This window comes from Phalaenopsis equestris, unplaced genomic scaffold, assembly GCF_001263595.1.
Source record: "Phalaenopsis equestris unplaced genomic scaffold, ASM126359v1 Scaffold233394, whole genome shotgun sequence".
In the NCBI taxonomy this organism is placed as follows: Eukaryota; Viridiplantae; Streptophyta; class Magnoliopsida; order Asparagales; family Orchidaceae; genus Phalaenopsis; species Phalaenopsis equestris.
Genome location: NW_018251342.1, coordinates 14,083 through 35,690, shown reverse-complemented (window position 1 = coordinate 35,690; position 21,608 = coordinate 14,083). Strand labels below are relative to the sequence as shown.

The 21,608-nt window shown below is 37.6% G+C and overlaps 1 protein-coding gene across 2 annotated transcripts in view; it reads left to right on the top strand.

Moving 5' to 3' along the window:
* The window catches only part of LOC110038650 (probable plastid-lipid-associated protein 13, chloroplastic), a 36,334-nt gene extending 16,179 nt beyond the window's left edge, over positions 1-20,155 (top strand). For both annotated transcript variants that reach the window (XM_020743546.1, XM_020743545.1), the window contains exons 6-7: positions 8,853-8,905; positions 19,905-20,155. In XM_020743546.1, coding sequence (XP_020599205.1) covers positions 8,853-8,905; positions 19,905-20,009 — 158 coding nt within the window. In that variant the 3' untranslated portion in view covers positions 20,010-20,155. The remainder of the gene's footprint in view (positions 1-8,852; positions 8,906-19,904) is intronic.
* Positions 20,156-21,608: the final 1,453 nt, after the last annotated feature.

Genomic DNA, 21,608 nt, shown 5'->3' with positions numbered 1-21,608 from the left:
CTACAAAGCTTCTCTCGCTTTACCAAGTCCGACCTCCCAACTTCTCCAAGTAAAGCTAGGGAAACCCAAAGCAAGGGGAGTGAGGGACTCCGACCCATTGAGACTTGTGCTAAGGCTCACAACAAAGGGGAGACACTCGGCTCTACGAATGACGTTTGGTTACGCACAGGAAGTCCTAACCTAAATGTTAGCTCTAGGAAATCGACGATCCATCACGCAGGCACGTCGTCGCGCCGACCCCATGCCGGCTCACGCACCCCGTGTGGGCGATCGAACCCACACGCCTAGACACCACTAAACCTAAGGTTGCAGGCGCGTTCTCTTTAATTGCTCCAAGTCGTCGACGTCCAGTCCGTGCTCCAGTGCATCTCACAATGAATCATGCAACGAGGAGAATAAAAGATAGGAATCAGGGAGGTAGGCAAAGCAACCAAAAAAAAATAATAATTTTGGCATATAAAAAGAAATATAATCAAAATATACCTTGGCGAAGGGATCGAACGTCGCCCTTCGCGTTGGGCGAGGTTGCCGCAACATCGTAGTCGAACCCCAATGAGGGAGACGCGGCGAACACCTATGTGAGAGTATTCCCACAAAAGAAAGCTTCGAGTCGGAAGAGGGTGCGCCGACACACGACATCCCACGAGGAAGGTGCTCTGTGGGATGAAGGCCGACGAAATCCAATTTTTCGACGGGGCGTCATCGGATGGCTTGCAGGAGAGGAAGAAGACATCAACGAAAGAAGTGACGCCGACCAAGAAAGCGAGGAAGAGGGAGGCTGCAAGCTTGGGCTGTCAGCAACAAGGGGGCTCCGGCGGATTCGCCGGCAACGTTGCCGGCCGAGGGAGGCGACGCGAGAGAATGCTTGAACGGAGGCCGTGGCAAGGAAATCCGGCCAGAGGAAAGGCCTCACCGACAAGGAGGAGTTCGGCTGTCGTTGGTCGGCGTTCGCCGACGAGGAGCGTCGGCGGTGTGCGATTCGCCGTGAGAAAGGAGCTAGGGCTCGCGAATGGGGCGTTGCGGCGGATCTCGTGTGCGATAGGGGATTCCCGGCGCGAGAAGGTGAGGCCGAAGCCTAGTGGTCGTCGGCAAAGACCGCCGACCGGCGGATTCGGAGCAGGGCGGCGGTTTCCCGCAAACGGGAGCGAGGTTTTCGCCGTGGGTTGCGATCCACAGGGAGAGAGGGAGCCTAGCGAGAGTTTTAAAAAAGGATCTATTATAATATTATAATATTATACTATAATAATAATTATTATATTATTATAATTATCCTTCGTGTATTTTTCACCCTTATACGTCCTCACGGTGAAGCGAACATCCTTCTTGGCTAAAACCGACGTTCCGGACGCGTTGGCGCAGTCCTTTTCGTCATTCGAGGTCATTTGAACCATTTTTTTTAGCAATTTGTTCAAAAACAATAATTTTGCATTTTTACCCCGCCACGAAATCGTGGTGAAATGGGCGTCCTCCATAGATGAAAACGACGTTTCAGACTCACTCATGTGGTCCATTTGGTCGTTGGTCATCTGGATAACTTTGCCGACGAACGTGTCAATTTTAGCCAATTTCGTGCGCGACACGATAGCTAATTTTCGTCGATCGCAGGTGGACAACTTACGCCTACGACATCCAAAAATTGATGCCAACATGTGTTTTTAATGATAGTAGAATTCGTGTCATGTCATTCATAACACAATGCAAGAACTTAAATATATTAATAAGTTAATCTTAAATTTTCAATGCAATGATTTAATGATATGTATCATCTATATTCAGAAAAGATTAATAAAATTATTATTTGATTCAAGAGCATTGCATTCTTTTATAGCTAATGAATTGGTTAAATTGATGTAATTGAATATTATTCTAATGTCAGTGATATTATCGATTTTATTGTTAAATGGTTCTTTTATAAAAGTTATTCAGCCACCTGAGGTGAAGTTAATGATTAATAGAAAGGATTTTGATGCACAATTGATTGTGTTAACTTTGTTGGAATTTGAGGTAATTTTAGGCATGAATTGTTTTTCTAAAAATTGCTACATTTGATTGCAATAGAAGGAATGTTAAAATGAATATACCTGAGGAAACATAAGTTAAATTTTGCCGTGATGGAGGATTGACATCCATGATAATTATTTGTTTGAAAGCTTTCAAGTTGTTGAGTCGTGGAAATCGAGTTTTTTCTAGCTTAGGTAACATAGACCTCAAAGTTAGTAAAGTCTTTAGGTGATATTTCAGTGATAGGAATATCCATAAGTTTTTCTTGATGATTTACTTGGACTACCACCAGTGCAAGAAATTGACTTTACGATTGAGCTCTTGACAGGTTCTGAGCCTGTATCAAAGGCCTCTATAGATTGTAGTTAAGGAGTTGTAAGAATTGAATAGTCAATTGAAGAAGTTACTAGATAAGGGGTTCATAAGACCTAATACCTTTTTGAAGAAGAACGATGAGAGCTTCAGAATGTGCATTTGACCACAGGGAGTTGAATAAGCGTACAACTAAAAATAAATATTTACTGCTGAGGATTGATGATTTGTTTGATCAATTGAAAGGGGTTTCTGTATTTTCAAAGATTGATTTAAGGTTGGGCTATCACCAGCTGATGATTAAAGAGGAAGACATAACGAAGAAGTCTTTGAGGAACGTACATGGGCACTATGAATTCGTGATGATGCAATTTCGACTGACTAATTTTCTGGTTGTTTTGTTGATCTGATAAATAAGATCTTCAGACAGTTTTAGGGTATTATTGTAATTGTCTTTATAGACGATATCCTGGTGTATTCTAGAGATGAAGCTGACCATGCAAATTATCTGCGTGCAGCTCTACAAGTTGTGAAAGAGAATACACTATGTGCCAAATTTTCTAAATGTGAATTTTTTTAGAAGTGTGATTTTTCTTGGGTATATTATCGGTGGAGAGAGCATATCTATTGATCAGAATAAGATCAAGGTGATTGCAAAATGACCAAGACCTACTAATGTTACTAAAGTCATGAGTTTTTTGGTCAGGTTGGTTATTACAGGAGATTTGTCAAGTAATTTTTATAGATTACTATGCCATTATCAAGATTGACTCAGAAGACAATGAAGTTTGAATGGTCAGATCGTTGTGAGGAGGCTTTTGTGAAGCTTAAAAATTGCTTAATGTGTGCTCTAGTATTGATTAGTCCTTCAAGTTCATGTGTGTTTCAGATTTTCAATGATGCTTCTTTGAAGAGTTTAAGTTTTTTTCTTTTGCAGCATGGAAATGTCATTTCCCATGCTTCAAGGAATTGAAGAATTATGAAAGAAATTTTCCCACTCATGATTTGGAGCTCGCAGCAGTTGTGTTTGCAATTAAAATATGGATGCTCTATCTTTATAGCATTAGATGCGAGGTATTTACTGATCACTTGAGTTTGAAATATATCTTTACTCAGAAAGAGCTAAACTTGAGGTAGAGGATAGGATTGAATATTAAAGACCATGATATGGAAATTCAGTATCTGGGAAAGGCAAATGTGATTGCAGAAGCACTGAATAGGAAGTCTTAAGTAATTTGAATTGTTTATTTACTTAGCAGGAGCAGTTTGAGATTTTGGAAAAGCTGAAGCTATCTGTAATTAACTATAGCGACAACATTATGGTTCAATTAAATCAGTTGACTGTGTAGTCCATTTTGAAAGACTTATCGAGGATTTATTAGCTAGAGATAACAATGTTCAGAAAATCAGGGAGCATGTTTAGACAGACAGCTTGGAGTAGTATGTGTTAGACCTTGATGACTTACTGAAATATAAAGAAAGAATTTATCTTTCAGAGGTTAATCTGAGATTGGTAATTCTTGATGAGACACATTTATTTGACTATACTATTCACCTTAGGAGTAATAAAATATACCAGGATCTCAAGAAAACATTTTGGTGCCCCGGATTGAAGAGTGTGACAGAATTTGTGGTTGAGTGTCCTACATGTTAGCTAATGATTGCAAAACACTAGCATCTTATAGGTCAGTTACAACCTTTACCTATTCTAGAGTGGAAATGAGGGGATTGTTATGGATTTGTGATTGGGTTATCTAGATTACGTTAGGATCGTGATGCTATTTGGGTAATTGTTAACATATTGATTAAGTTTGCTCATTTCTTGTCTATTTGACATACAAATCCAATTGAGAAGTTAGCTAAGTTGTATGTGGATCAAATTATAAGATTGTATGGAGTGTTAAAGTCTACCGTCTTCGACAGATATGACATATTTACTTTTAGATTGTGGAAGAAGATTCAGTAAGTTTTGGGCCCCATATTGACTTTCAATGCAGCATTTCACCCTCAGACATATGACCAATCAGAATGGACAATTCAAAATTTGGAGGATCTACCAAGTTTGTGTTCTTGACTTTGGTGGTGGATGGGAATCATATATACCTTTAGTAGAATTCACTTACAATAACGATTATTAGGCTAATATTGGAATGACTCTATATAAAACTTTGTATAGAAGAAAATGCATGGCACCTTCATGTTGGATTGAAGCAGGTGAAAGAAAGGTCATCGAAGCTGATTTGGATGCTACTGAAAATATTATGCTAATTAGAGGCTGATTATGAGCAGTGTAGGATAAATAGAAAATATTATGATACTAAGCACAAACCATTGGATTTTGAAGTTGGAAAATTTGTCTTTATCAAATTCAGTCCATTGAATGGTGCACAACATTTTAGGAAGAGAGGAAAATTGAGCTCCAAATATGTCCATATGAGATTGTGAAAAGGATTGGAAATGTGGCTTACCAATTGGTGTTATCAGCTCATGTTAAAGAATTACATAACATTTCCTATATTTCTTCATGTAGAAAGCATATTGTATATGAATCAAGTAGGGTGACAGCGGACTCAGTTGATATTGAGCCTAATTTGACTTATTTTCAGGAGCCTAAAAGAATACTGAATAATAATGTGAAGAAGCTTCATAATAGGGAGATTCTATTTGTGAAGATTTTATGGAAGCACGTATTAGATGCTACTTGGGAGAAAATTTTTAATATGCAATAAAGATATGAGCATTTTTCATTTGAGGGATGTTTGCTTTTGTATTAAATTTTTTCAAATTTTGAGGGTGAAATTTAAAAAGAGATGAGGTTGTAATAACTTAAATTTAAATAAATAAATATAATAAATACAATAAAATGGGTGTCGGTTAGAGGAGATGCACCCCTAACAGTAAATAAATCACACGTTTCTTCCGCCTTCCGCACTTCCCCTCATTCAAAACCATCGAATGAGGAGGAGAAATCACAATGCCCTAATTCGAGAGACGAAGAAGAAGAGTGGTGAAAATTGTAGTAGCGAAAGAAGAAGCCAATCGATAGAGGAGAGCGAAGAGGGGAGAAGAAGGATAGAGAAGGAGGTGGCGTGTGCATGTGCGTGTGGTGTTGGGTTGAGCCGCAACCAAAGGCAAAGAAGGAAGAATGAGATGTTCTCATGTGCTTCTCTTACCCGTGATTTTACTTGGAGCCCTAGACGAAAGAGGCAATGAAGCTGTGCTTGTGTGTAGAGGAAGAGGAGAAAATGACGCAAGGTCCTATGTGTAGAGGAAGAAGATGGAAGAAATTGCGCACACGCTTTGTTGGTTCGAGGCGGATTGAACGAGAGGAGGAAGAAGGGAAGCCGTTGCATGCATGTTAGGGCTTTCGACCGAAAATAAAAGGTGAGTTAAAACTTTTTTAATTAAGTTATTTAATAAATGTGTGTGTGTTATGTGTTTTTTTAAATAGTGTTAATAGAAAGTTTAATTGAATCTAGATCGAAGCTATTAAGCCCTGAATTAGAGGGAGTAAAGGCACACGAACTTCCTGTACGAGGAAAGAAGAAGAATCACTGGTGTAAAGTGGAGAGTCGAAGCTCTATTAGTACGACCAGAGAGAAATGTTAGTGAGGTTTTATGATGTTAATTATTTGAACTAGAATAATTGTTATTTACTGAATGTTAATTATAGGTGTAACTCAATTAGATATTAATGCAGAAGATTGGAAGCTAAAGCAAATACAATTATAGGGGGGAAAGTGGAATCTTGTGCAGAAGGAAACAAGCCAATCCTTTTAAAATTAAGATTTATATACTTATTTATGTCATTAGATAAATTTTAAGTTTTCATAAGATTTAGTGAGAATTTTCAATTCAAAAGCTGTGTGAAAGGAAAATATTTGAATAGATTTGATATATTATGTCTTTCTTCTACGATGAGATTCTTGTAGTTATATGCACCTTTAACGGATATAAGTGATAATGAAGTGAAGGAATAATCTTTTACAAAGGTCTTTTAAAGCAGGTGATTGATTATTTTCTTGTATGTATTAAATTAAGATTTTATTAAAAAAAAATACATTAACATTTCATATATCTGCTTTAATAATCTTAGGTATATTTTGAATGAAAGAATTTCTAAAATGAATGAAGTGAAAATAAAAAAAGAGAATGATAGTTTCAATGATCTTAAATGGAAGTAATTAAAAAAAATGAAATGTAATGACTCAAGTTAATCGAGATTACTCCCAAATGTACAGATAGGGGATGTGATGTACCCGTGTACAATAAATGAAATGAAAATGGTAAATGTATACCTTCAGGTACACAATTTGAGGGTTCATATGCGTGTAATTTTAGGGATACCTTTGGATATGAAAATATAGTTTCAATGATCTTAAATGGAAGTAATTAAAAAAAATGAAATGTAATGACTCAAGTTAATCGAGATTACTCCCAAATGTACAAATAGGGGATGTGATGTACCCGTGTACATTAAATGAAATGAAAATGGTAAATATATACCTTCAGGTACACAATTTGAGGGTTCATACGCGTGTAATTTTAGGGATACCTTTGGATATGAAAAAAATTTTGATACTATTAAAAAAGCTAAAAATGACATACTTAAATTAAATTGGGAAGGGATAAATTTAAAACGAAAGCTTACAGTTTTATAAAGTAATGAACGTCAGGTTTTTTGGTCATTCATTCATAACATTTGCATTAGAATTTAATGCATATTAATATTATAATTGCTCACTAAGTCGTGAAAACTTACTGTTGAATTTTATTATTTCCTTTAGAAAAAGAGGAATTGTAGATTTAGTTTACAGGAGGACTACTGCTGATAGGTAGTATGATTATAGTTTCTTTATGCTATTTGCGTTTGGTTAGGGATAAAATTGTTATATACTGGTTTGAAATGTTGACTACATACTATATATTTATTCATTCATATACTATTATTTGCTTTTCATTCATTCATAAAATTTGCATAAGAATTTAATGCATATTAATATTATAATTGCTCACTATTTCGTGAAAATTTATTGTTGAATTTAATTGTTTCTTTCAAGAAAAGAGGAATTGTATAATGATGTTTGATATAAGAGATTTAGTTTACAGGACTGCTGGTGATAGATATTATGATTGTAGTTTCTTTGTGTTGTTTTCATTCTGGTAGTGATATACTCTTATATGCTGGTTTGGTGTGTTGTCTACATATTATATATTTGTTTTTGGATGTTTTGATTTATATGTAGTATACTTTGTGGTTTCTTAGTTTTTTTTTCTATATTTTGAAAATTTATAAAAATTTGTGGAAAGTCAATCAAATGTTAATATTGTTCGACCGCAGTTCCCGATTTGGTTAATTTTAAGCTATCAGTCCAGATCATGACAACAATTCAATTGAATGAGGTAAAAGAAAAAACCTTATATAAGGCAAATAAATGCGCTATTAAAGGCAATACAAAATAAGTACTTTTGAGCTATAAGATAACTATAAGAAATCTAGAAGATCTGCAAAAGGGTAGCTAATAAGGTAATAGTTTTTGATTACTTGTAGATTTAGATGCTAAAGAATAAGAAAATGCAATATATAAAACATCTAAGTCAAATGAATGTGAATATAGAGGATATGATTTAGTTAGGCTATTAAATGCGAATAAAATAAAAGGTTAGTTAAAAAGTAACACTAAGAAAAGTTGAAAATGCTACCTTTGGAAATTATAAAGAGTAATGGTACTGAAGAGCTAATTTGACAAAGAAAGTTAACTCTAGATAAAATATAGGGATTTGGAGCTTCGTGGAAGATAGCATAGTTTTTTTCCTTTGGAAATTATAATGAGTAATGGTACTGAAGAGCTAATTTGACAAAGAAAGTTAACTCTAGATAAAATATCTATAGGGATTTGGAGATTCCTGGAAGATAGCATAGTTTTTACAGATCTTTTTAATAATTTGAGCCAAAAATTTTATTAGATTAATAACTTTGGATTAGACAAACTTTTTGATTATAAATGGTGTTGTGCCATTACTAGTTGGTGAATGTTTTAGAGTAAATAAAATATTTGTTAAGTCTGGAGAAAAGTTAGTATTTTATGATCTGGGGAATATGGAAGCCTAATGCAGGTGGTATTCAACTAATTTGTGAGACAGGAACTTGGTTTCTTATTATAACTTTCACTTTTTATATGGTTTGTTGATCAAACTTTTTTTTTCCCTTAAATTGCCGGTCTTGGTTAACCTGGCCTACGAACGCCTCCTAGAAAAAAAATTGTGCTTTTATGCTGATTCTGGAGCTCTTACTTGAATTGAATATAATGGTCGGTTGGTGCAAATTATGCCTATTTATGTTTTTTACAATACCATTGCCAGGAATAACCTCCAACTCTTCATTTTAAGTTGCCTTGCAAATTTGCATATAGGATCCGTATTGTTTTCATTAATATGTTGGCGTTATTACTTTATTAAAAATATTTCTAATAATCAGTCTCAAACATATAACAGTTTTATCATGGACTATTTTTTAACCCATTTTTATATGCTTTCAGGTGGAGCTTTTCAAAGATTGATCATGATTTCATATTTGGATGAAGAAATATTGGTAAATTTATTCGCTTATAAAATAAGTGATAATTTTGTGCTTGTTTAGAATAAGAAAGAAACCCGCCAAAGATGTTTTTCATTCTTTCAAATCAAACGTGGAAAATCAATTCTTTTTTGCGCAATATGAGAACTATATAAGTTATAACTTACTTGTCTGAGATTCACATGCAGTAGTTCTAGGTTTTTAAATTTGCTTGGTACTCCTGCGAGATTCCAACCAAGACTAGCCATTTTTTTGATGCGTCTTAGTTTCTTATCTGTGGAAATTTAATATTTCTCTGTAGAATTAAGGGTGATCAAAACCTAATTGAGCCTGAGATACTGTTGTATAAAAGGATGATACTTTTTTTGGGAGATTTACATGCATACCATTTAATTCGTGAGTATTTACATGTCTAACACCTGACAAAGTTATTTTAATTTGAAGATGATTTAAGAATGATAAAGATATATTGTAAAATTTCGGACAAAATGTCTAATTATTAAAACAATTAGATGTAATCATTAGAATAATTATCATAAAATGTGAAAGAGAAATTTCTTAAACACATTGTTACGTGCTAGTAAATTTACTACATTAGCGGTATTAGAGTGATATATTAATGCCTTAATATTGTGCGAAGATTTGACATACACATAAAAAATATTGACAGAAAGACAACATGAGTTTTACGTGGAAAACCCACAACAACAACAACAACAATGCCTTAATCTCACTACGTGGGGTCGGATACGTGAATCCTTTTCTTCATTGCGCCCTATTTAGTGTCATATTTTCATTTAGTTGTAATAAATTAAGTTCATTTTTTTTATACAATAAGCCCAAGTCTTCGTAGGTCTACCTATGTCTTTCTTAACATAAGTTGAATCGAAGACATCAACTCTCCTAATTGGATCATCAGATGGTCGACGTTTAATGTGACCAAACCATCTAAGACGACTTTCTCTAATTTTACGTGGAAAACCCGCAGGGGAAAAATCATTGGGCCTGTTGAAATGATTCCACAATGCCGATGTAGGTTACAAGGCTTCACCGAACCTTGAATAGCCATAAGTAATATTACACCAGGGGGGCATGATTTTCTCTAGGGAAGTGACAACACTGAGGAAAATTGTGGCGACTTGGCTCCTGTGAAGAAAAACCGATGGTTGGGTAAAGTGCTAAAAACTATGATGCCAACGTCGGCAGTAGCAACAATGACGACGATTATCGGGCAATAAAGTTCCGATGGTAAAAACTATGATGCCAACGTCGGCAGTAGCAACAACGACGACGATTATCGGGCAATAAAGTTCCAGTGGTGGCGATGATGGTAATCTGACCGATGGTGGCGACACTGACAGTTTAGTGTCAATAGCGGTGGATGTTAGGAGGTGTTCAAACGGCGACGACGATCAGACGATTATTATCCGGTGGCGACGAATGTGGTCTGGCGATGATGGTGGCCAAACCGCGATGGTCGAGCAATGGTGGTCCAACAGCGATGGCCACTTGATGACGGTGGTCTGATGATGATGACAGTTAAACAACAGTGGTCTGGCAACGATGGTCTGACAGTTGTGGCGGCTCGACTGCGGAGGTCGGGCAGCAGTGGTGCGGCTCGACGGCGGTGGCCTGACGCAAGTGGCCCAATAACGGTGTTTCTGTAGTGGCGGTGGCTCAACGATGGTTGTCGAGCAGCAGTGATTCAACAACAACGGTGGTTCGATGGCAATGGCTAGGTGGTGACAACATTGGTTCAATTGTTGCGACGACTAGTTGACAGAGATCCGACAATAGTGGAGGTCAGGAGAGCTCCTTCAGCTTTCTCTTCATGAAGAGTGTGGGGGTCTATTTATTCATTTTTTGAGTGGCATAGAGTGTGGGGTTCTGTAAACATTGGATAAATTCAGATCACCCGTTGAATGGCCCAGAGGGATCTCTTTGATTGGATGGTATTTTATGATCATTTAAGCTCCTTAATGATGTTCGAATTAAGTAATTTTGGGCTTGTTGGATTTACTTGTTGAGACGCTCAATTTTACTATAAACTTCTCAGATATAGAGATCATTTGATCCCTGAAATTAAAGCTTTAAATTATGCTTTAAGTGCATGATTTGGGCTAACTTGTACTCGGGTCAGATCGTTTTTAATATAATTTGGTTCCTCTCCTTGAGAACTTCACTTGATCATAATTCAGAGTGCAAACATTTCCAAATTATATTTTTGAAGTGTTGAGATTCGTATAGATCAATATGATTTTCAGGGACATATTAGTTGCTCTCCAATTTCAAATGTCATTGTCAAAGACGTTGAAAATATATCCCACCCTTTTAAAGAATTGTGAGACGTAAAACAGTGATATTCATGCAAATGTGAGATGCAACTTCTCCTTTGGTATTAGCATAGACCTTTTCTCAGGGCCCGACTCAAGAAACTTCTCAATATTCATCCAAAGACATCATATTTGTGTGAAGAATGTCAAGAAATGGCCTCGGGAACCGGAAGGCCTCACAAATTGGCCTTCCAGACTATCCTTGCTAGCGATAGTGGCGACTCGCACGATGGTGTGCTGGCGGCACGCCTAAAGGGTCCCATGTGCTTGTGTTTAGGCTTGAGGACTTGTGTGTGCGTGAGGTGCTTTTGCGCGTGTTTGTGGCTGTGCGTTGGCTCGTAGGTGGAGCATGAACAGAGTGCGGACAAAGTGCAGGCATACTGGCAACGCACGCCAAAGTTTTGGCATACTGGCAACGCACTATCGTGTGGGTAGAGCGCGAGTGTGTGCACACACCTGCAGAGGGAGCACAGGCTGACAGGCAAAGTGTATGCGCACAAGGGAAGCAACACGTGCACATGTGAGAAGCAGACGCACACCGGCACTAACATGCTTGTAGGGCGCATGCACGTGCTATTTGGGAAAAATTTCAATGAATTTTGGTATATTACTAATTTTTATAGATTATTTTTCATTTTTAAAGGAAAAAGATTATATTAATTAAAGATTTGAAAAATGTTCAGGAAATTTTGAATTGACTACTTTTTTGTGATATTTTTCCTTTTTTATTATTTTTAAATGAAAAATATATTTATTTATAAAGAAATACGATTCCCCCAAAAAATTCCCCCCTGCTTAAGCTTATAAATACCCTCTTTCAGGTGCTATGGAGGGCGCTCACCTCGCTCACATTCCAGACGATGAAGCTTTGAAATTTCTCATAAAAACTGGAAGTTGGACGTATCAAACTTGAAGGAGGTTAAGACCCGTGATGCTAGGCGAGGAAACGGTCTTGTCTTAAAAAAGACATTGATCAAGCCCGTCCTTTGAGTGTGACAGGAAGAGCTAGATAAAAAAGCGTATAAGAAGCTTGCTGGATGTGATGATAGTTTTGTAATTGTCAATGTGTTCATATGGGTCATATACATTATCTTAGGATTTAATATTTAGTAGCTTAAAGCCTGTTAGGATGAGGTGCTAGAGGAATATCTTAGCCAAGGGAGAAGACTCTTGGAAATTGCGACAATCAAGGAAATAATTCATATCCATTAGATAAAACTCTCTTGAACCATGCACTGAAGCTCATCGCAGATTACATCAATGGGAGCGCTAGTAAGGCGTGGTTGAGCCAAATTTTTTGTGAGCGTCATTGGTCTAGTTGCACAAGATGAATGAGTGGAACTTCCGGTATCAAGGAGATAGATATCTTGCCTGTCGGAGGAGAAATTTCAGCATAATAGTGAGGGGCTCGATACTAGTATCCTTGAGCATTGGATTCTCTACATATTGTTGACCTTGTGGCAACTAGATCCTATTTAGCTGTGTGGGTATCGACTACCGACCCTCACGCAGGAGCTGAAAAATCTCATGTTGAGACTCCACCATTTTGCGCACTCGGTATTCAAAAGATGAGTCTTGGGCTTCTTCGCTACCAGGATAATGCTTTTCGTGGAGGGAAAAAAGATGAGTGATGTTCCTGGCTCAGTGAATGGAGTGGCGAGTGTTAAAAAACGGGTTGCTCCATTGAGTATTGCATTTGTTGGTTATTTCACACGTTTTATAAGTTCCTTGATGGCGGGATTGTCCTTCCCTTAGACAACACTAAATTTTTGCGTGTTGGTAAATTTGCTGCAGTAGAGTGATATATTAATGTCTTAATGCTGTACGAAAGTCCGACATATGCATAAGTAAAATGAAATTGACAGAAAAGACAATAAGTTTTTACTTAGAAAACCTAAAGAGGCAAAACCTTTGCTGCAGTAGAGTGATATATTAATGTCTTAATGTTGTACAAAAGTCCGACATATGCATAAGCAAAATGAAATTGACAGAAAAGACAATAAGAGGTTTTTACTTAGAAAACCTAAAGAGGCAAAACCATAGTACTTGGCCCATTTGAAATGATTCGACTATGCCAATGTAGATTATAAGGCTTTACTAGCCCTTGAATAGTCAGAAGTAATATTACACTAGTGGGACGCAATTTTCGCTAAGTGGCAGAAAACGTTGAGGAAGCGGCGGTGACCTGTCTGCTGTGAAGAAAAGTCGATGATAGATGCTGATTGCTAATATGTATGATGTTAATGTCGGTAGTAGTGGCGAGAACAATGATGGTCGGGCAGGAAAGGTCCCATGGCGGCGGTGGAGTCTAACGACAATGGTGGCGGTTCAGTGTCAATAATAGTGGTTGTTAGGCGTCAACAGTTGTGGAGGAAGGGTAGCTGTGGCACAGTCAAATAGTGGTGGTTCGGTGGCAGTGATGACTTGACGGTGGTGGCGGCTACACTGTGTTGATTAGACAACGTTATTCCTATCTGACGAAGGCTTTGACTTGAGAGTGTTGGCCGGGTAGTGGAGATCCGACTACAGTGGAGGTCAGAAGACGATGGCCGGGCAACGATGGTCGGGCGATGGTGGCTGCTTGACAGTGGTGGTTCAGTAGTGACTAGGCGGTAGTAGTTTGACGGTGGTGGCAGCTCGATGGCGATTGCCTGATAGCGGTAGTTCAACGGGAATGACAGTGGTCTAACAATAGTGGTTTAGCAGTGGTGGCGGTTCGACAATTATGGCTGGGCAGAGGTGGTGGAGACTTGATGGAGATGACAATGCAGTGGTGGTCAGGTTGAGACGTCTATTAGCTAACGGTTGCCACATAATAGTGGTCTGATAGTGGTGGCGACTTAATAGTGGCGTCGGACAACATTGGTTCAACTGCAATGAATCGACGATGGCGGATATGTAGGGCATAGGGGTCTGGTGGTAACGACAGCTAGTCGATAGCGGTTCGATGTTGGTGGAGTTGAGGAAGCCTCAAGAGCTCGGAGCTCTTTTAGCGTTCTCTTGTAGGTCTAGGTTCCTCTTCTGTAGAAAGTGGAAATATATTTATAGATTTTTTTGATTGGCATGCTTCCTAAATATTACGTGAATTCAGATCACTCTATCGAATAGCTCAGAGTGATATGTTTGATCGGATGGTGTTTTATGATTATTTAAGTGCCTTAATGATGTCTAAATTAAGATTTCGAACTTGTTGGATTTGACTCGTTGAGGTGCTTGATCTAATTCTAAACTTATCAGATTTGGACATATTTTGGTCCCTCAAAATATATTTTAAAGCTTCCAACTATGCTTTAAGTGTATGATCTTGACCCAATTGGGCTCTGTTGGGATTGTATTTGATGTCATTTGGTTTATCTTCCTAAGACCTGTTATTTAATCATAAATCAAAGTATAGATATTTTCAAATTTGAATTTTAAAGCTTTCAGTCAAAATGTGTACAAAGACTCGTGCTGATCAATATGATTTTTCCGGGATGTATTAGTTGCCCTCCTTTTCAGGCGTCACTGTCAAAGACGTTAAAATATATCCCAAGCTTTTGAAGAATTATGAAATAAAATAGTGATATTTTAGGAAATATGAGATGCAATTGTTGTTCTAGCACAGACTTCGCCCAGGGATCGCGACTCAAGAAACTTCTCAACATTTATCCGAAGACATCAATTTTATTTCGGGTATGTCGTATAATGGCATTATAGACCACAAGGTGACATTAATGTGCTGTCCAGATTGCCTTCACTAGCAGTCGTGATGGCTTCACCAAGGCGAGCCGCATCACACATAGAGGCTCCCACGTGCATGTGCATAGGCCTGAGGCGCGCCCTTTCGAGCGGTGCACTGGCATGCAAGCAGAGCATGAGTGTCCGAGCATGTTGGTAGTTTGCTCAGGCATGCAAACATAGCATGTGCATGTGCGTGCACGTGTGGAACACGGACACACGTGTAGAGTTAATGCTTGCAAGGGAAACAGGCTTGCAGGAGCATCAGGTAGGCGGGATGGATCATGAGCGCTATCCGTGCACTCTTAATGCGCACATGTGTGCCCAACCAGATCTGGATTTCAACAATTTTTGGTATTTTTCTAACTTTTTTGAAGTTTTATATCTTTTTCTCTATTTTTTAAAGGCAACAAAAAACATATATTAATGATAGATTCAAAAATCTTCAGAAAATTTTGAATTTTCTATTAATTCTCTATTTTTTGAGATATTTTTCCTCTTTTGTATTACTTTTAAAGGAAAAATATAATTATATATAAAAATTTTCTAATATTTATCCGAAGGCTTCAATTTTATGTTGGGAATGTAATAAAATGACCTCATGGACCACAAGGTGCCATTAATGTGCTGTCCTGATCGCCTTTGCTAGCGGTCGTTATGGCGTCAACAAGACGAGTCACATTACACGTAGAGGCTCCCATGTGCGTGTGCATATGCTTGAGGCGCGCCCTTGCGGGCGGTGCACTGGCATGCAGGCGGAGCATGAGGGTTCGGGCATGCTGGTAGTTTGCTTAGACGTGCAGGCAAAGCATGTGGACATGCGTGGAACGCGGAGATACTCATAGAGCTTGCAACCAAAACAGGCTCGCGGGGGCGCCGGGCAGGCAGGGTGGCTCATGTGTGCCCTTGCCCCCAACTGGAACTGGATTTTAGCAAATTTTGGTATTTTTCTATTTTTTTTAAGTGTTCTCCTTTTTCTCTATCTTTAAAAGAAAAAAAAAACATATATTAATGATAAATTCGAAAATCTTCAGAGAATTTTGAGTTAACTCTATATTTTGAGATATTTTTCCTCTTTTGTATTACTTTTAAAGGGAAAATATGTTTATTTATGAAAAATCCCAATCAACCCCCCTCTCCTCCCCCCTAACTCCTTCCTCTCCAAGCCTATAAATACCCTCCTTGGAGTGCTTTGGAGGGCACTCCTCTCCTATTGGTCTGCGTTCCAGACAATGAAGCTTTGACTTTCACTTGAAAACTGAAAGGGCTGGCTATTTTCATTGGATGGATTGAACTTATAGGAGGTCAATCCTAAGCCTATAAATACCCTCCTTGGAGTGCTATGGAGGCACTCATCTCCTCTTGGCTTGCGTTCCAGACAACGGAACTTTGATTTTCCCTTGAAAACTGAAAGGGCTGGCTATTTTCATTGGATGGATCGAACTTATAGGCGGTGAAGCCCCACGATTCTAAGGTGAAACAAATGTCTTCCCTTAAAAAAGGTGTTGATCGAGCCTGACCTTTGAGAGTGGCGGGAAGAACATGACAAAGAACTACATCCATTGGATGTGTATGATACTTTGGTAATCGTCAATGTATTTATAAAGGTCAGATATGGGAGCTTGAAGCCTGTTGGATGCAGTGTTAGAGGACTATCTTCACCCTGTGACGAGCAGGAAAATAATCTCTATCCCTTAGAGGGGACTCTTTTCTAACCAGGCATTGCAGCTTATCACGTATTTCATCACTGGGAGCATTAGTTAGGTGTGGTTGAGCCAAGTTTTCTATAAGCGTCGGAGGGTTATTGATTGGTCTAGCTGCACAAAAGAGATAAGTGAAACTTGTTGTAATTTACACTCCACGTTAACCTGTGCGGGCATTGATTGCCGGCCCTCACGTAGTTGCTGAGGATTCTCATGTGTAGACTCCTTTCTACGCATTTGGTCGTTCAAAGATGAGCATGGCTTGCCTTCGCTAGAAGGATAATGTCTTTTGTGGAGGGAAAAAGCATATGCTTTACTTTTCTCACTTAATGATTGTCCCTTGGAGTAGTGGGTGTTAGGAAGAAAGACTTTGTTATGAGTATTACTTCTTTTGGTCAGCATAAATTTTACGACTTATTTGATGATGAGAATGTTCTTCCGGTAGACGGCGTCAAAGTATTGTGCCAACAAGTTCACGGTGGTAAAGTGATGTATTCACGTCTTAGTGTTCTATGACGATTCAACCTAGATGCCGGTAAAAGAGAATTTTGACAAAAAAAAAACGAGTTTTTACATAGAAAATTCAAAGGGACAAAAATCACAGGGTTTGACACAGTTATAATGATTTTACTATGCCGATGTAGGTTACAAGGCTTTACTGGCCCTTGATTAGCTAGAAATAATATTACATGAGTAGGTTGTGACTTCTGTTAGGGAAGTGGCAGAAAACACCGTGAAAGTAGTGGTGACTTGTTTGCTGTGAAGAAAAGCTGTCGGTAGAGGTTGAGTGCTAGAAAATATGATGGTAGTGTTGGTGGGCGATGGTGATGGTCAGGTAGCAAAGGTCCGGTGGTTATGACAGTGATAGTTCGGTGGTGGTTCGACATCAACAATCATGGAAGCCTGGCAGTAATGGTTTAGCGTCGATGACCATTAGACATCGGAGGTTCGACAATGGTCTCTGTTAGATGGTCGTGGAAGAGTCGTTATTGTCTGACGGTCATGGCAGCTCGATTGTGGTGTCCAGGTAGTGGTGGTTCGACTTTAACAGCGGTTTGACAGCGGTGGTCGGGCAACGACGAGAGTTGTACAACAGTAGCAACGACTAGTCAGGCAATGGTGGAGCTAAAAAACCTTCAGGAGCTTGGAGCTTTTTCAGCTTTCTCTTCCAGATTTTGGTTTTTCGTCATTAAAAGAGTGGAGATCTTTTATAGATTTTTTGAGTGGCATGCTCCGTAAATATCGCTTGAATCTGAACCACTCCATTGAACGATTTAAAGTGATTCTTTTGATTGGATGATGTTTTATGAGCATTTAAGCGCTTTAATAATGTTGGAATTTTGCGATATTTGGCTTGTTGGATTTGGCTCATCGAAACGTTCAATTTGACGATAAACTTGTCCAGATTCTGGTTTCTCTTCATTAAAAGAGTTTAGATCTATTTATAGATTTTTTGAGTGGCATGCTCCTTAAATATTGCCTGAATTTGAACCACTCCATTGAACGATTCAGTGTGATTCCTTGATCGGATGGTGTTTTATGACCATTTAAGTGCTTTATTGATTTTGAAATTTTGCGATATTGGGCTTGTTGGATTCGGCTCATCGAAACGTTCAATTTGACGATAAACTTGTCCAGATTCTGGTTTCTCTTCAATAAAAGAGTGGATATCTATTTATAGATTTTTTGAGTGACATGCTCCTTAAATATTGCCGAATCTGAACGACTCCATTGAACGATTCAGAGTGATTCCTTTGATCGGATTGTGTTTTATGAGCATTTAAGTGCTTTAATGATGTTGGAATTTTGCGTTATTGGACTTGTTGGATTCGGCTCATCGAAACGTTCAATTTGACGATAAACTTGTCCAGATTCTGGTTTCTCTTCAATAAAAGAGTGGATATCTATTTATAGATTTTTTGAGTGACATGCTCCTTAAATATTGCCGAATCTGAACGACTCCATTGAACGATTCAGAGTGATTCCTTTGATCGGATTGTGTTTTATGAGCATTTAAGTGCTTTAATGATGTTGGAATTTTGCGTTATTGGACTTGTTGGATTCGGCTCATCGAAACGTTCAATTTGACGATAAACTTGTCCAGATTCTGGTTTCTCTTCAATAAAAGAGTGGATATCTATTTATAGATTTTTTGAGTGACATGCTCCTTAAATATTGCCGAATCTGAACGACTCCATTGAACGATTCAGAGTGATTCCTTTGATCGGATTGTGTTTTATGAGCATTTAAGTGCTTTAATGATTCCTTTGATCAGATAGTATTTTATGAGCATTTAAGTGCTTTAATGATGTTAGAATTTTGCGATACATCGAAACGCTCAATTTGACGATAAACTTGTCAAATTTTGAGATTATTTGGTCTCTCAAAATATATTTTAAATCTTCCAACTATATTTTAAGTGCTTGATCTGGGTCCGCTTGGATTCAGGTTGGATCCTTTTCGATGTCATTTGGTTCGTTTCCCTAAGATCTTTTGCTTGATCATAACTCAGAATGCAGTTGTTTACAAATTTTATTTTTGATGCTTTCACTCAAAATGTGCGTCGAGATTCGTGTGGGTCAATATGATTTTTTAGCAATATATCACATATAATAATTTTATAGATAAATATTTATTCATGAAGATATTTGCTGTGTATAATCTATATGACAAAACAACAATATATTAAAACACGAAAAAGAAAACTGTCATGTTTTTACATCACTTAAGATGTATTTCATGCCATGTGTCAATATTTGGAGCCATTCATAATGTAAATTGAGCTAAATAAACAGGTCCCAACCTTTATATTTTTTTCAAGGGCATTAACTTACATACCACCCAATTCTTATGTTTTTTTTATAGTTAAGACCTAAACTTTACTTTTAACATTTATGCCACCCAAATCTTTCATATCACATAAAAATATTTCCATTTTACCTTCTAAATGGGAAACACACTTTTTCATACATAGGTAGTACTTCTAAATGGGAAACACACTTTTTCATACATAGGTAATATGGCATGTATGGAAAAATTGCAGTTCAGGTTTTAGATATGTAAATACAGTGTAATTCAGTGGTATGTATGTAAATCTTTATATATATATATATATATAATTTTCTTGCAAGCCTGATCCTGTTTTAGTAGTTTAATGAGGTATATTTTACCCATCACTGAATTTTGTTGTTCTGTTTAGCTACTGGTTAGTGAAGCTTCTTCCATTAGACATCAGCTACTACAATTATTTTGATATTGCAGGTCGTGAGGGATTCTTTTGGGGCTCCTGAGGTTCTCACAAGGCTAGAAGGTCCTCCACCTGTTAACTCGGAGTCTGTCATCACAGAGTATGAATATGAAAGCTAAAAACTGACGGTGACTATGGAGTAGTTTCCTCCAAAAAAAAAAAAATAAAATAAATAGAAGTTCAAAGCTATATAATCTGCTTTGATCTGAAGAAAATAAACGATGTCTTCTTATATATAATAAATATTCTATGGCGTTTTCGGTCATGTTTCTAGTTGAGAGCCTGTTTATTTTTTTGGGGCAATTGCATACCATACAATTCATATGCATTTACGTACCTAACGCCTAAACATTCATATTACATGCATATCACTCTAACATCGCATCAAAATTTCCGCAAACACTTTCTTTTTGGAAGTGAAATTCACATTTTCATCGATATGGTTAGGGCATCAAATTATTATAAATATAAATATCAAATTTTAGGTGTTAGATACCTAAATTGAGTCATTCAAAGGCATATAATCTCTTAGGGGTTATTTGGGAGCACTTTTATTTTTAGTTTTATTATTTTTAAATTTTATTTTATTAAGTTTATGTTTTACTTGTTTGTTAGTGGTGATTATTTTTTAAAACATCTAAATGTTGTAACAGGACCGGAAGACATCTAAATGTTGTGATTATTTTTTAAAACATCTAAAGCATTTTTAAAACAAAGTGCTTAAAAATGTCCCAAAAAATATTTTCAAAATTAAAGTAAAAATATAGAACAATGGTGTTCCCAAATAGGCTCTTAAATTTATTTTTAGTTTTTATGAGTTGTGTTGAATAAATTCATTTTTGGTGAGCTTAGGCTAGAAAATCTAAGCTTATGTAAAAATTTGTGTTTGTGATGTTGGAACCAGTTAGAAATATATTGGAAATCAAAATAACTTTTATCAATATTGAAATACTGTTACAACAAGACAGACAAAAAAAAAAACACTAATAATAAATCAATCTTGGGCTAGCATTGGAAGAAAAGATACGAGGGCAGAGGTGGTATCGTTGAAGCGGTAAGAGAAAAAGGGAAGAGTTGAGAGTTGTTAGATATGTTGGAAGGGTGGATGTTGGTTGGTTTGGGTGGTATGGGAGTGGCGTGGTAGATCTGGCAATAAGGAAGGGTGGTAATCTAGCATTGGAAGAAAAGATACGAGGGCAGAGGTGGCATCAGTGAAGCGGTAAGGGAAAAAGGGAAGAGTTGAGAGTTGTTAGATATATTGGAAGGGTGGATGTTGGTTGGTTTGGGTTGTATGGGAGTAGCGTGGTAGATCTGGCAATAAGGAAGGGTGGTAATGGGTGTTGGATGATAGTGAGGTGTGCTAGGCAAGTAGCTGTTGTGAGGGATCTGGTAGGATTTAAGGGGCAGCTGGAAGGTTTAGACAGTAAGACCAACAACAGGTTGGAGGGTAAAAAGGTGCTGGGAGGTTGAGTGGATAGGCTAGACAACAAGATAACGACGAAAAAAATGCAACATGACAGCTGTGATAGTATGCGAATGGTCGTCAGCTAATGGACGGAAAGGAGAAGGGGTAGGGAGGAGGATAGATGAAGATACAACACCACCTAAGAGCAGGATGCAATCAGAGCGACACCACCTCCTCATATAGAACCATAAAACAGAGAGAACTACTCTATAAAGGAATCTAAAAATAAGTCACACCAAAACAGATCCTACAA